The following is a 13190-nucleotide window of genomic DNA, read 5'->3' as shown; positions in this document are numbered from 1 at the left end:
GAGGCTTTATTTGCTTAGAATATATACACTCTCTGGTGTAAAAACTCAGCACATCCACAAGTGGCGGTGTTATTGAGAGTCTAACAGTATTTAAATGCTTTACATGCTCTTAAATAGATATAATTCTGGGAGGCTTAGCGCTTTTTTTTTTTTTTAAATAGCAACCACATTTGCCTTTGCAACCTACTTGTGTAACCCAGTAAATCACCATGTGAGAGCTTTTGTTTTCAGAGCAACATAAGTACATTTACACACGTTTTCCATGAGCAGACGTTGAAGCACTGGTTTGGAAGGTCTGACCACTCTTCTCTGCAGAGCAGCACAATGAAATTTGTATTCGGAGTCAATTCCAAACCCGCACGCACAAAGTGCACAACTTGAAGAGCAATAGGGTGAAAGTGTTAAAGGGCTCTGCCTGTGTTTTTAAAAGGTGGGATCAAAGTTCACAACCTTCAGCCTCGTCCACCAAAGTTTCGCTTATATACTCACAAGGATGAAGAGTAGTGCAGGTATTCCCTGCTGGCACAATAAGGGATTGATATTGCATGCATTCATTCTGTATTTATGGGTACACATATACACCCTGTGATGACAAAATTTAAGTCCCTAATGGACCTTTGTGCACTCATAGATGGTGAAAGTGCAACATTTATTTAAATTAGGTCTTAGCCACTGACACATAATAGTCAGCGCTGTCATTGGTTGAACCCTGTAGGCTTCCCTCAAGATAAATTGGGACCAGACACATATAGTAGTGTCCACTATTCTATATCCTGGCTGGGAGGCTAAGGAAATAAAGGTTGTCAGCTGGGGATGAGGTCTTTAAGTTAATTGAAGCTCTGCTTAAATAAATGATTAATCATTAATAGCCACAATGATATTTGTCCTTTGCATTCGACTAATCATCACTCGCTGGACCTGCTCCAGTTCCTCGGGCCAGCGCCTCCATAAAAGTCAAAGACAGGAATATTTCTGACACAGCAGCTAAAATAATACAACCACAGAAAATACATGCATGGGTGAGGAGAGCATCCAAACATCAGATGATGGATGAAATGAAAAGTGCTTGCAGAGTTCCATGATGGTGCCAAATCACTCCATATCGACACACGGAAAAAGGTATTCAGGAATCCACATTTGGGTGTCCCCAAGCCGAGCACATAAAAGCCTTTGGCTTCACTGGCAAACTGCCGACTCATATGAATATGATAATATATCAATGTGGCTCTTAGCAGCCTATAAATTTACACTGGACATAACAGCTCAGATTATGATAATAGCATGAGTTATTTCTAGGAGTTGTTAATATGCGATCGTTTTTATCATCACTCTGGGACCTGAAGAGGGTTTTTTGTTGTTGTTGTTTTTTTGGGTTTTTTTTGTTTTTTTTTGACAGGAAGAGGAAGTGTGCCAGTGGCCTTGCTTGTTTGTGCTCTTTCACCCTGTGTAAAAGAAACTGGTCTTTTTGGTACCAACAGTCCGTTTTACCTCACCCACTAAAGACACGGAGAAAGATCAGGAAAGTCCACAGCAATAAAACAAATGCACACAAATCAGCCATGTGAAAGAAACATTTTTGTGAGGAGACCATTTGCTAGAGGGTGAGGGTGTGCGTTGTCCCCAGAGCTACTTTGACAAAAGGAAAGGAGACTATGCTTCATGATGGACTTTGTAAACTTATAACTCTGTGTGGCCAAAAAAGAATGATGAGAAAAAATTGTTTTTTGTTTTATTTGGTTACATTTTTGCTGTTTTTGCTTCGAAATTCAGTTTAATTGTTGACATGGGTTTTCAGCCCATGTGAGCAGATGTGAGTAGACAAACACAGAATCCGGCCAGATTGATTTATTACTGCCCCTTTGATTCATAAAGCACTTTTCCATTCAATTTTTTTTTCTAATGTATTCCCAGCATTTCTTTCAAACCTGTCTTGTCCTATTTATCCAGCTCTGTCCTGCAGCTACACTGCTGTTGCAGTCAAAAAACAAAAAAAAAAAAAACCCAACACATTGCCCTCTCATACCGGATTCTATGCCTAACAATAAAACCAGCTTCAAAATGTTTCTTGTACCCTCAGCATACGGAAAAGAAAAGTATAGGTCAAAACAACAACGAAACGATAACAACACAACTAAACTATAGGAAATTGCGCCCATGTGTTTAATCACAGTTTCTTGTAAGGCCTTTTTGGGAAGAAAAAAATAAATCCACTGCCCTTGGAGGGACGTGTAACTGGAATCTTTTTCCAGAGAATCGTTTTATGCCTCTTGGATAAAAGATTTGACTTGGAAAAGATCAGAAAGTGGGTAATAGAAGGCATTCCTGCTTTGGTAATTATAAACATAATTCAGTCTATTTTACAGCATCATCTTCTTTGAACTGTGACATGTCAGCTGAGCACAATGATTTACTCTCTCTCATCGACTTTACATGACTGACCTTTTGGATTTTTGGAGCATTGGGAGAAGACTTGCATGGCTAGATTTTGGCCACTCTTTCTAAAGGAATAAGTCATCTGAGGTTTAAATAAAATGGAGCATCATTTTAATCACCCCACCAAGGAACTGACTTTAGTATCTGTAAAGAGCTTGCAATGTGAATAATGCCAAGAGAGTTATTGTGTTTTCAATGCAAAAGGATAGAATTCACTGCTTTTAGAAACTGAGTGCTACATAGGCTGTTTCACGGAGAGGACACACAACATAAATTTGATGTCAAAGAGAACACATCTGGTCAAATCTTGTCAAGCAGTAAAGGAAATAACATCGTCTAAACTGACCTGATGTCTTTTGGATTGATTGGATGAAAAAGGTTACTCATAAATAACAGGTGCTCCAAATACCTTTGAAGGTTTGCCCCAAATGATAACTGACAGCACAACGTCCGAGAAAATGTTCCTTGGCACAGCCCCGCTACCTTTTCAGTTCTCTCCTGCCCCCATTCACCCCACTTTGTCTGTACTTTCCTGCCTCTTCCTCTATGAAAAGGATAATTTGTCATCCAGATGAACTGACATTGATGTATAGCCACATAGTGTGCTGTCAATCAAAAACTAATGCAATTAGCCTGTGCAGACTCATTGGAGAACTATTCTGATAGTGATTTTAGATACAGTATTTGTGGATGTGCATGTAAATATGCGTTTGAACATGTACATAAACTTGTAGCACAGTTTTTGTCGGAGGATTGTGGGACACCCTCCAATTGTGAGAGCTTAAAAATGGCTCTCTTTTATTCTTATTCTTCCTCTCTTTCCTCTCTGTTTCCTGTCTAATAGTTTTTTCATCCGTTATTCACACACATCTTCATACACAAACAAAAAAGCACATATAAACTCTCTGAGGAAGCATTAATAGATTGTCCTGCAGACTAGTTTCCAGAGCCATGGAGAAGGATGAAGTGTTTATATGGCCTTTGAAGCAGCTTGGCTCCGGTCCAAAAGGTTTACAATGCGGTGTCAACTACAATGTTTGTTTGTTTACTTGCGGTGCGCATGCATCTGTGCGTATACACTATTTGTCTGCATCTGCGTCCTGTTTATGCAGGAGATTGTCTGCACTTCCCTGTATATGTGTTGGCATCAACATGGAAGCATTTAATGTGTGCTGCTGTGCGAGAGCAGCAGCAAATCTCTGCCCTTAAACAGAGGCTTCAATGTGTGCAAAATGAGCAGGGATGGAGCGAGGGAGGGAGCGGGAGCAGACACTATGCGATGATGTCATCGTCCCGGTGGAGTAGTGATACAAAGTGACTGTTTGAGGTGATGGTGCGGCATGCTCAGCAAGAGACTAGACACTCTTATGTCTGTGCTTGTACTGAATATGCGTGTGTGTGTGTGTGTGTGTGTGTGTGTGTGTGTGTGTGTGTGTGTGTGTGTGTGTCTGTGTATTTGTATGCGTGTTTGTATATATGCAGCAGGAGGAGGAGACTGGGGCATCTCTGCTCCTCGGTGCAGTATGTATCTACCTGGATCTTCATGATGTCATTCTCTCTGGAGGCTTGCCGTGCCAAGCCTAGTTTTTGCAGGTGATAAAATAAAGGCAGGGACAGAGAGGAGGGCAGAGAAAAGCCCATTTGCAAACTCTGTCTCTGTGTGTACTTGAGTTTGCATCATTGCATGCTCATGTGTGCATTCACAAATTTATGTGCGCACGCATCATCCCCAATGCTGCAGAAATGCTTTTGCACTTAAGTGTCTGCGTGTGTATGCATTTGTGTGCTTCTATAGGCACTGATGTCTTTAACTGCCTGTGTGCTTTCAAGCAAGTTTGAGGCAGTGTGCTTACCTGGCTCTTGATGATGTCATCATCCTGGTGGACTTGCAGAACGTAGCCAGAGTTGCAGGAGATGGTGCAGCGGTCCCCGTTGTAGAAGTGGCGGCCGGGGCTACTGCACTTCAGGTCTGCATTGCGGATTAAGGGTTCCTGGCAGTCAATGGCTTCGCACGAATAATGTACACAACTATGAGGGAGTGTGGTGTGTGCATATATGCATGTGTGTGTGTGTGTGTGTGTGTGTGTGTGTGTGTGTGTAGGGTGGGGGTGGGGGGGTTGGGAGAAGAAGGAGGGAGAAAGAGCGAGAGAGAGACAAAGAAACTAAAAACCACATTCAAAGTTACAACCAACATAAATTTTGTGTATAAAATCAGACTACAGACACTCAAACATGCAGCAGTGACACATTTGTCCACAACCAGAAAAGCTACACATTGAGCCAACCACATCCATCCATCAATGACTGTTTAACATATCAAATCAATAAACCACATGGTAAAAAGATTGCTGTATTTGCTTTGAGCATGAAAACGGGTGTCTGTGTGCAGGACGGGGTTCAGTTTGAGAATTAAGAGCGACAGGATATATTATATGCAAACTACAATGGCAGAGTTTGGCCACAGCTCTTGCGTTGGTAGCCTGATGGAGAAGGCATTTCATGCTCTTGGAATGCTTGGATGCCTGAGGCACCTTTTTACAACAGTCCGCATTCTACAGTATAAGGTTCCCTTATGAAGTCAACGGAGAGACCAGAGAGGGAAAGGTATGGGGATACAGACAAAGACAGAAAGAGAAAGAGAGAGAGAGCATATATAAAAAAAATACAAGCCTGTTGAAACATTGTAAAACTCAATCCTGCATGAAAGGAATCTCTATTTTGCTCTTTTCATGTATTTGCTTTCTTGCATCGGTTTACTCTTTCTATGCTTTTTCCATTAAATTATTAATGATGCAACTGCCTGTTTAATCATATTATCCCCTATGCCCTCCATTTCTCTGCCCAAGGTGCAGTAACACCTGGTGTTAAAAGCTTTTAGAAAACTCCTAAGCTTATAATTAAAATGTTGACGAGATGCTCAGGCACAAGAGCAGCAATCCCTCACGCCCAGAGTTTTAAAGGACAAGCTAAAGGCCTCCTCTGTGGACACTTTGGCTGAGAACAAAATCTTTTTGTGTTTTTTTTTTTTTCTTTTTTTTTTTCTATTCACTGGATTTTCTGACATAAATTACAATTAACTACCTGGAAAACTTTCCTCCTATACAGCACAAGAGAAGTAAAGCACGGAGCACAATAGAATGACAAAAGGGTGAAAGAATAAAATGGAAAGAGCTAAAAAAAAAAAAAAAAAAAAAAAAAGTTGTCTGAATATTCCACGTAGGCTCAAAAGAAACAACAATTTTATGTGGTAAGACTTGATGAGTGCAAAATTGGATAAAAACATTTTATAGTGGTGCGAAAAACTTAGACAAAAAGGAAAACACATATGTGCATGTGCTCGCAGACAAGCATGGAACACACGACTGAGTCATGTTAATAGCTCTTGTTGTTAACAACTCAGGGAAAAGGGGATGTGGTGTTTTGTGGAGGCATAAGTATTACGGGAAATGTGCTGCTCAGCCCAGGAGAATGAGAGAAGAAAAGCGGGAGCAGGAGGCACAGAAAGGGGAGATGGCAAACAGTTAGAGGGAAAGGAAGATGGTGTGAAAGTAAAAGATGGAAGGACAGCACGGGATAACAGATACGATGAAAAGAAGAGGGGAGAGTGAGGAGATGGCATGAGAATATGGAAGAAGTTAGGATGGAATGAGACAGAATCAAGAAGAGAGATAAGAAAGAGCGGGACATAGAAGACAGACGACGGACCGAGTTGGACTGAGTGGATCGAGTTGGTTAAAGAAAAGAAACCAATCAGTGACACAGAGAGCCAGAAGTCTCTCCTGATGTGCGGACAGAGCCGTGAATAATGTACTCATCAAAACACTTTATTATAATATTCAGCTTGTAGCGTGTTCAAGTCTAAACTGCTGAGGCTAAGTTGGCATGTCTGTTTGAATTGTCATCATATAAACATGTAGTTTTCAAGACCCTCTGGATAATAGAGGAAAGAATATGAAAGTAAGTAAAGACAGAGAACTCTGAGGGAAAGCAACTACTCTATGTATGTGTGCATGCGTGTGTCTGTGTGTGTCTGTGTGTGTGCGTGTTTGTGCATGTGCGGTAACAAACAATTTCCTGGCTGATACAGACACACAATAGTTTTAATCTATTTAGGTGCTCTTGGATGTCTCACTGGCACACAACAAAAGCCACAAACAGCTCTATCTCTCCACACAGACCCCTCAACCATCCATTCTTTTTGTATTGCGGTGTTTATTAGTGCATTTCTTGTTGAAAGGGCTATGGGAGCATCATCAGTATGAATTGTCTCATGCATGACAGTGGTGTGGAAATTGGTAAATGTGACTCCTTGTGCGTGTGTGTGGTCTGGTTTAGCTGTGTTTGTGAGGAAGAACTTGACATCATGTGTTCAGTAGTTAAAGTTAAAGGTACAGGAGACTCAAAATTGTGCATTTTCTTAGCCGACTGGATCTTAATTCTTTTGGTGAGACTGCTAACAGCTGTTAGAAATGTCATGAATCCCAGGTCATTCATTTAATGAGTAGAAAATGAAAAAATGGCACAAACCCATGTGTCGAAGAAATGTGCGCATTTTGGCACACTTTTTTTCATTGAAAGAGGGAAGTTTTATGTTGTGTGCACCTCAGCCAATATAAAGCAACTTCAATAAGACTGTTGGAGGCAGCACGGTTGGAAATTTGTGGACTGCAGAAGAAGTTATAGTTGTAACTATTATTGCTATAACTTTGGTCAGCCAACCAACATTGAATGACTTGTTGGCATCATTAATTATCACAACACTCTCCCTCTCTCTTGCTCAAATACATATATAGACACATAGCTCTTAACATGTCGGATCTTCTCCTTCTGTGTGAAAAATTACTTTGGTGTGTATTTAAAGGTGGTGCTTGTGTCTGTATGCTGCATCTGCAGCTTTTATTTCATGTCCATCCTTGAGTAAAGATTCATTATCCGTTTTTCTTTTTTTTTTTGTCTCTTTGCGACCAATTTCTGTATAAAACTGACTTCATAACGTCACAACGTGGACCTGCATGGTCAAATATTTTCGGTCACGTATTCAGTTATTTTAATGCTGCTGATGTGTGTATCCTAAGGTATGTGTATCTCCTTGTGACACCATCATCATGACAATAATCATTTGAGTACGAATGTTGGTGGTGATGTGTGTCACATAACACACGTAGGCCTCAGGCACATGTGTTTTTCCGGCTCACCTCTGGCCTGTGGGGTTGTAGATCTCATTGCTCTGGCAACCACTTATTGTGATGGGGTCAAAGGACTGAAAGGAGCGCAGCCCCACACCCGAGATGGCCACAAGGCGGGAGGCAAACATGACTAGGATAGCCTTGGTGTGGTAGAAGGCCACGGACAGGTCGTGGTTCACCGGGATCACCAAAGGGTTTGTGCGGCAGCTGAGACGCCACTCGCCTGCCATGGGAATCGAATATTGGCAAATGTTAATCAAACCACAAAGTGAGGAAGTGATGTTGGCTACTGTTGTTAGATTTCCATTCATATACATTATACTGAGCAATCTCACACCAAGCCTAAATTGAAAAGGTCGCAATAAGGATGTTCTTACCGAGGCTATGGATGCCTTCCTTGGTATCAACTAGCTGAACAGTGATGTTACACTGAGTCTGGTCGATGTAGCCAGTCCCATCAGCAGCCAGATGTATAATCACTGCTGCCGCCACCATGGGATGGGAAAAGTGGGCCTGTGAGAAGGAAGTATAAAAAGTACAGATTTTTAAAAAAGCAAAATTAATTTGCCTCAGGCTACCTGCCGTTTCTGTCCAATAGCTATCAGTAGTTGGATGTGTTTCCACTCAGCAGAAAAGAATGAAGCACCTACAGTGTTTCTCATTTTTACATCTCCCTCTGAAGTTCTATCAAAATGAGGTGTTAGTACAAGAGTTTTGTTTCTGCTACCAAATAAGAGTCCTTTTTAGATGCCACTTGGGCAATATGTCACTGATATACAGTAGGCCTTACCTTGAGCCAAAAGCTTGGATACCCCCAGGCTGCCTCATGGGCCTCACGGCAGGGGAACCAAGCATACTGGGACACTCCATCTGACAGATCGAACACCTTGGACTGACAGGTCTGGGGAAGTGGGAGAGAAAGGAAGATGGAAACTTCAAATTCTCCTTTACTAGATTCTGTTTGGTGAACATGCACAGATAAAAGTTTCAATATTTTTCAACAAGAAACAAAATTTCACTCCAGGTTTTGCGAACATGCAACAAAGAAGAGACCGATCGTCTGAGCGTGTATGCTATGAGAGTCTCGGCAGTTCTTGTTTTCAGTTGCCCTCTCTGAGGAGCTTGGGCATTTTCCCACTTGGCGTCAAGGGCAGTCAAAAAAAACTGTCAAAACCAGCAGGTTACCATGAGCAGTTTACCATGTATCTTAAGCAATACTCACCAATGAAAAAGCCTATTTTTGGTTTTCTACAACGGTCAGCTGCTTGTCAGTTGTCTGGGCTGACGTGCAGCTGACGTGCAGCTGACGTGCATTCTGTGCAGGACTGTTTATTTGTGTTTTGTCAACAATCCGTGCATCCTGTCGTGTGTCGCATGACCCTTGTCCCTCTGACTCCTCCTCACACTAAACGCTGTGCTGGCTTTTTTGAAACCCTGTCATGCCGCACCTGTCCACTAGAAGCCCTCGAAGAGTTTCCATGATTCTATGTGGAACCTGAATATCCACACAGCAGTTGTGCATTTACTCGGCGCTCACTGTGGGCCAAAGTGGTTCTCCTGTATTAAATGGCAGGTTGTCTAAATTGCCTTACCATTCGCACCATAATCACCTGTTGTATGGATTTATAACTAAGCTTCTAATGATTAAGATTGGTCTGGCAAATGGCAAACTAAGCCACATCCAATGACTGCTGTTGTTGCAGAGTAGCCACACAGACAAATAAATGATGATCTAATAATCACCCCAGATCGCCACGTATTTTATGCTTAAATACCACTTTTTGCTTACTAATACTTTGAATCTGAGATAATGTTCAGTCACTTAATATGATCAAGACTCACCAAACCAAACTGTTGAGAGCACAATTTAACAGCAACTTGTGAAATTGTGTCACTCAATCTCAGATGAATGCAAATATTTACTATTTCAAATTTAATGAATTCCCCATTGGGGCCATTCCTTTTCTTTTTGCTGGCTATCATGGGAGGTCACCTGTGGATGGCTGTTTAACCTGTTACTTAACCGCTCTGTTGCTGTAGCTTAAGGATAATGGTGGTTAGAGCTTTGAAGGTAAGAAGGGAGCAGCTAAATTCAGACGTTTTAGAATTGTTGCTTGGCTGACATATGAGAGTTTCAAGGTCCCAACCGCTTGGATTTGTTTCTCCTACTTTATCACCTAATTAGCTATGCTGGAATGGCGTTTGGCATGAAATGTAAATAGAGATGGAGCATTTTGATTAAAATGTCAGTGAAAAAGAAGCAGGGGCAAAAGAAAGTATTACTGAGCAATAGGTAAACACAGACAAAGGCAATAGAGGGCAGATACCCAAGGACGGTGAGTTTCGCCCACTGCCCTGAGCTAGTGAAATGAGACACCAGTAACATGAGAGTTCTGCTAGAGAGGCTACTGTAAGATCCTGCCATCGTGGAAAACTGGCCAGACCAGCTATCTATCCATATATCTGTCCCCTAGATCTGTTGATGTGACCTTTCTGCTTAAGGCTGATGTGGCAGAACTGAGAAATGCAGGTGAGAAACACCTATGTATGAGACTGTGGCCCCGTTTCAGTGCAGTTCTGTAGATCTCCATCTTTCATTCTAGGTTTTGCAAATGCACAACACTCCTACGTAAGAGCATTTTCTCAAGAAAAGAGTCATTTGCTGAATGTTTATGTAATAAATATAGCAACTAAATTGAACCTAATATTTATTTTACTTCAACGAGAGCAGAACTTCCCAGAAATCAACATTGCTTCTTAACTTAACTCCAACTTTGCACTGGCCATGACAAAAAACACCCACAGGATTCTGACTAACTCTCCCTGGCTGTGTGACTTAATTACCAATATGTCCTTAAAGGCACCGTAGGTCTGCTAATGAATTGAAGTCAAGAGGAACTATTTCCATTGCTAACCCTTCATTGGCAGAGCAGGTGACAAAACCATTTCCATGTGCAAACTGATGACTTATTCATGTAAACACAGGTGGCACAAGCCACCCCCCACCCCCCGCCACCCCGCCCCATCTCCTGGTGTGTTTTTCTAATAGCCTACGGTTTGAGACAGACAAACATGGCTTGGCATGCCAAAACCCTTAGCCTCAAGCAGACACCCCTCATCAAGTGTCACACCAGTAGGAGGTAATTCACCTCCTACTGGTCTCCTTTGACGCACTGCACTTCTTCCACCCTCCTCATGGTATGCATCAAAACTAAATAGATTTGTCATTAATTTGATTGACTCAGGTTCATTATAATAATATAGCCTGTTTTTATTTTACTTTATCCATGTATCCATTAATCCACCCCTTGCAGGGCCTCATGGAGCTGGAATGTGTCCCAAATCATCTTGGTGAAGTTACCAGACGATAACACGTAGACAAACAATCATTCTCACAGACTTACAATTTGAGCGGCCAGCTTATCTAACCTGCACGTTTTTGGAATGTAGGAGGAATCAGGAGTATTTAGGCACAAGCCCAGACGACAGGTTCTGGATTCAAACCCACTCCCTGTGTTTTGTCATTGTTAAACGCAGCGTCATGATGAAAAAGCACCCTTTTGCTTCTCTCCTCTTATAATCCCATTTGTTTTTGTCTATTTCATTAAAATCTTTATGTATAAAATCTTTACGTAATCAGCCCCAAGTCCCTTTTGAGATGTGTTAGGTATTTATGTTTCCTTTTCAAATCTGATTGATTTGCTTTGGGCTATGTACTCCACTAGCAAACACATGCATTTTTTTTTTTAAAGATTCAGCACATGCTAAACCTGCTATCAACGGATACAAACACAGACACAAACACACACACATGCACACCTCTTAGCTTTTATTGTTTTTGCTGACATATCAAAATAAAGTTATGGTTTGCAATCCCAAGTGAGAATCGACTTTCAAAAAGACTTTCATAGACATAAAATGTGGTAAAATTTGATAAACTGTTGAGAAAAATATTACTTTGCTCACAATTACTGACTTTATGACTTGAACACCAAATTTTGGCTTTATTAGCTTTAAATTGCAAAGCTCTGTTCCATATTTTGTATCATATATGGGCATTGTTAATACAAAAAAGTTTCGACCGAATGTATCGCTCAGGAATATGTAAAATCCAATAAGTCCTACAGACTGGGAGCTTGAAAGCTTTCCTCCTGTTAAAATCCTCTGTCAGACTGTTGGAGATGGTGGATGAAAATTCCAGCGTCTGGTATGTACAATGATCAGGTGTTATTTAACCATTGGTAAATGCATTCTCAGTAACTCCCTAAAGATGGAGAAAGGCATGTGTATTGATTAATGCTCTGAGAAGAGAGGGATGGGAGCCAAGAGCCATTTATAGCACTTACTTTATCAAAGGTTAAGTATCAAAATCTGATCATTTTACACTGAAGAGTTCACAACATATGGCTGCAATTGTCAATATACAAAAGCAACTTCAACCACTTTAACAAGCGTGGCAGCAGCACAAACACAGCTCCAGTAACATCTGTACAAAACATCTGCGTTATCGCTGCGCTAACCATTTCTACCAGAGAGACTGTACCTGTTATTGACACATTTTTTGAAAAAGTCAGCTTCTCTCGACATTCCCTTTTTTGGCCTCATTTTATAATCTGTCTCAGAAAAAAAAACGCATGATTTTAAAAATAAACCTTTATGGCTAATACATCATCTGAGGCCAATGTGACCAAATAAAAAACAGATGTGATTCTTTTATCACAAACCTTCTGCAAGCCCTGATCAATCAGCCCGCCCCAATATTAGGAATGTTAAGTCACTGAAAACCATTTGGAGGAAAAAGCTGTTGATCTGAAGCAGGTTATTTACTGTGTAAGATGTTGTATTCAGAGCCAGACATCCTCTGCGCACAAAGATTTATGATAACACGAGAGACGAGCCAAAAGTTTGCACGTGTGTTTGTTCATATGTAATATAATAATACCCTATTCAATATGCTTGCATAGCATTACAAGTTATTGACACTCTCAGCGGAGAGGCCAGCAGACATGATAAACAACACCAAAAGGTAAGCACTTAAAGGATGGATCCTTGGGGAAAGAAAAAATGTGGAAAATTAAGAAAAGAAAACTCCACATGTGCATTTAAAATTAAGGCTTGTTCTTGTTTGCCCTCCATCAGTCTGTACAACCTCATGGCAGACATTTGAACAGATCAATTGATTAGTGTAACAAAAGAGAGTCCAATGGATCTGTCAGAAGGCTTCCCAGTTAAAAGTGAAGGAAGATATATTGTAAGTTTCCTCAACATGGTTCCTTGCCAGGAGCAGGTGGTAAGTAGACAGCTATTATAACGAAGGCTGTAGCAATAGCAAAATTTACCACCAGCTCCTTTAGAATTGTTACAAGGGACGGAAAATCAAATGTTGTAATACAGTGTTGTAATCGCTTCTAAGTGGAAACCGTTGTGCAAAGAGGCAAAGTTGAAGACCTATTTAGTAAAAATAATAAAACAAAAATACTTAGGTCTGATTGCCTCTCCTAAACCAACTTGTTTTAAACACACAGTTTAGGGTATTCTGTTTTATAAGAGGGACACGGGAATCACCATTCC

The 13190-nt window shown here is 41.0% G+C and overlaps 1 protein-coding gene across 2 annotated transcripts in view; it reads right to left on the bottom strand.

Annotated features, from left to right (window-relative positions):
• The window catches only part of pappaa (pregnancy-associated plasma protein A, pappalysin 1a), an 82314-nt gene that overhangs the window by 24648 nt on the left and 44476 nt on the right, over window positions 1-13190 (bottom strand). For both annotated transcript variants that reach the window (XM_029515384.1, XM_029515385.1), the window contains exons 11-14: window positions 8410-8520; window positions 7997-8132; window positions 7629-7842; window positions 4287-4461 (exon numbers count right to left, since the gene is read on the bottom strand). In XM_029515384.1, coding sequence (XP_029371244.1) covers window positions 4287-4461; window positions 7629-7842; window positions 7997-8132; window positions 8410-8520 — 636 coding nt within the window. The remainder of the gene's footprint in view (window positions 1-4286; window positions 4462-7628; window positions 7843-7996; window positions 8133-8409; window positions 8521-13190) is intronic.

This window comes from Echeneis naucrates, chromosome 12, assembly GCF_900963305.1.
Source record: "Echeneis naucrates chromosome 12, fEcheNa1.1, whole genome shotgun sequence".
Classification (NCBI taxonomy): Eukaryota; Metazoa; Chordata; class Actinopteri; order Carangiformes; family Echeneidae; genus Echeneis; species Echeneis naucrates.
Note: the sequence above shows the minus strand (reverse complement) of the source record. Positions and strands in the feature narration are given on the sequence as shown.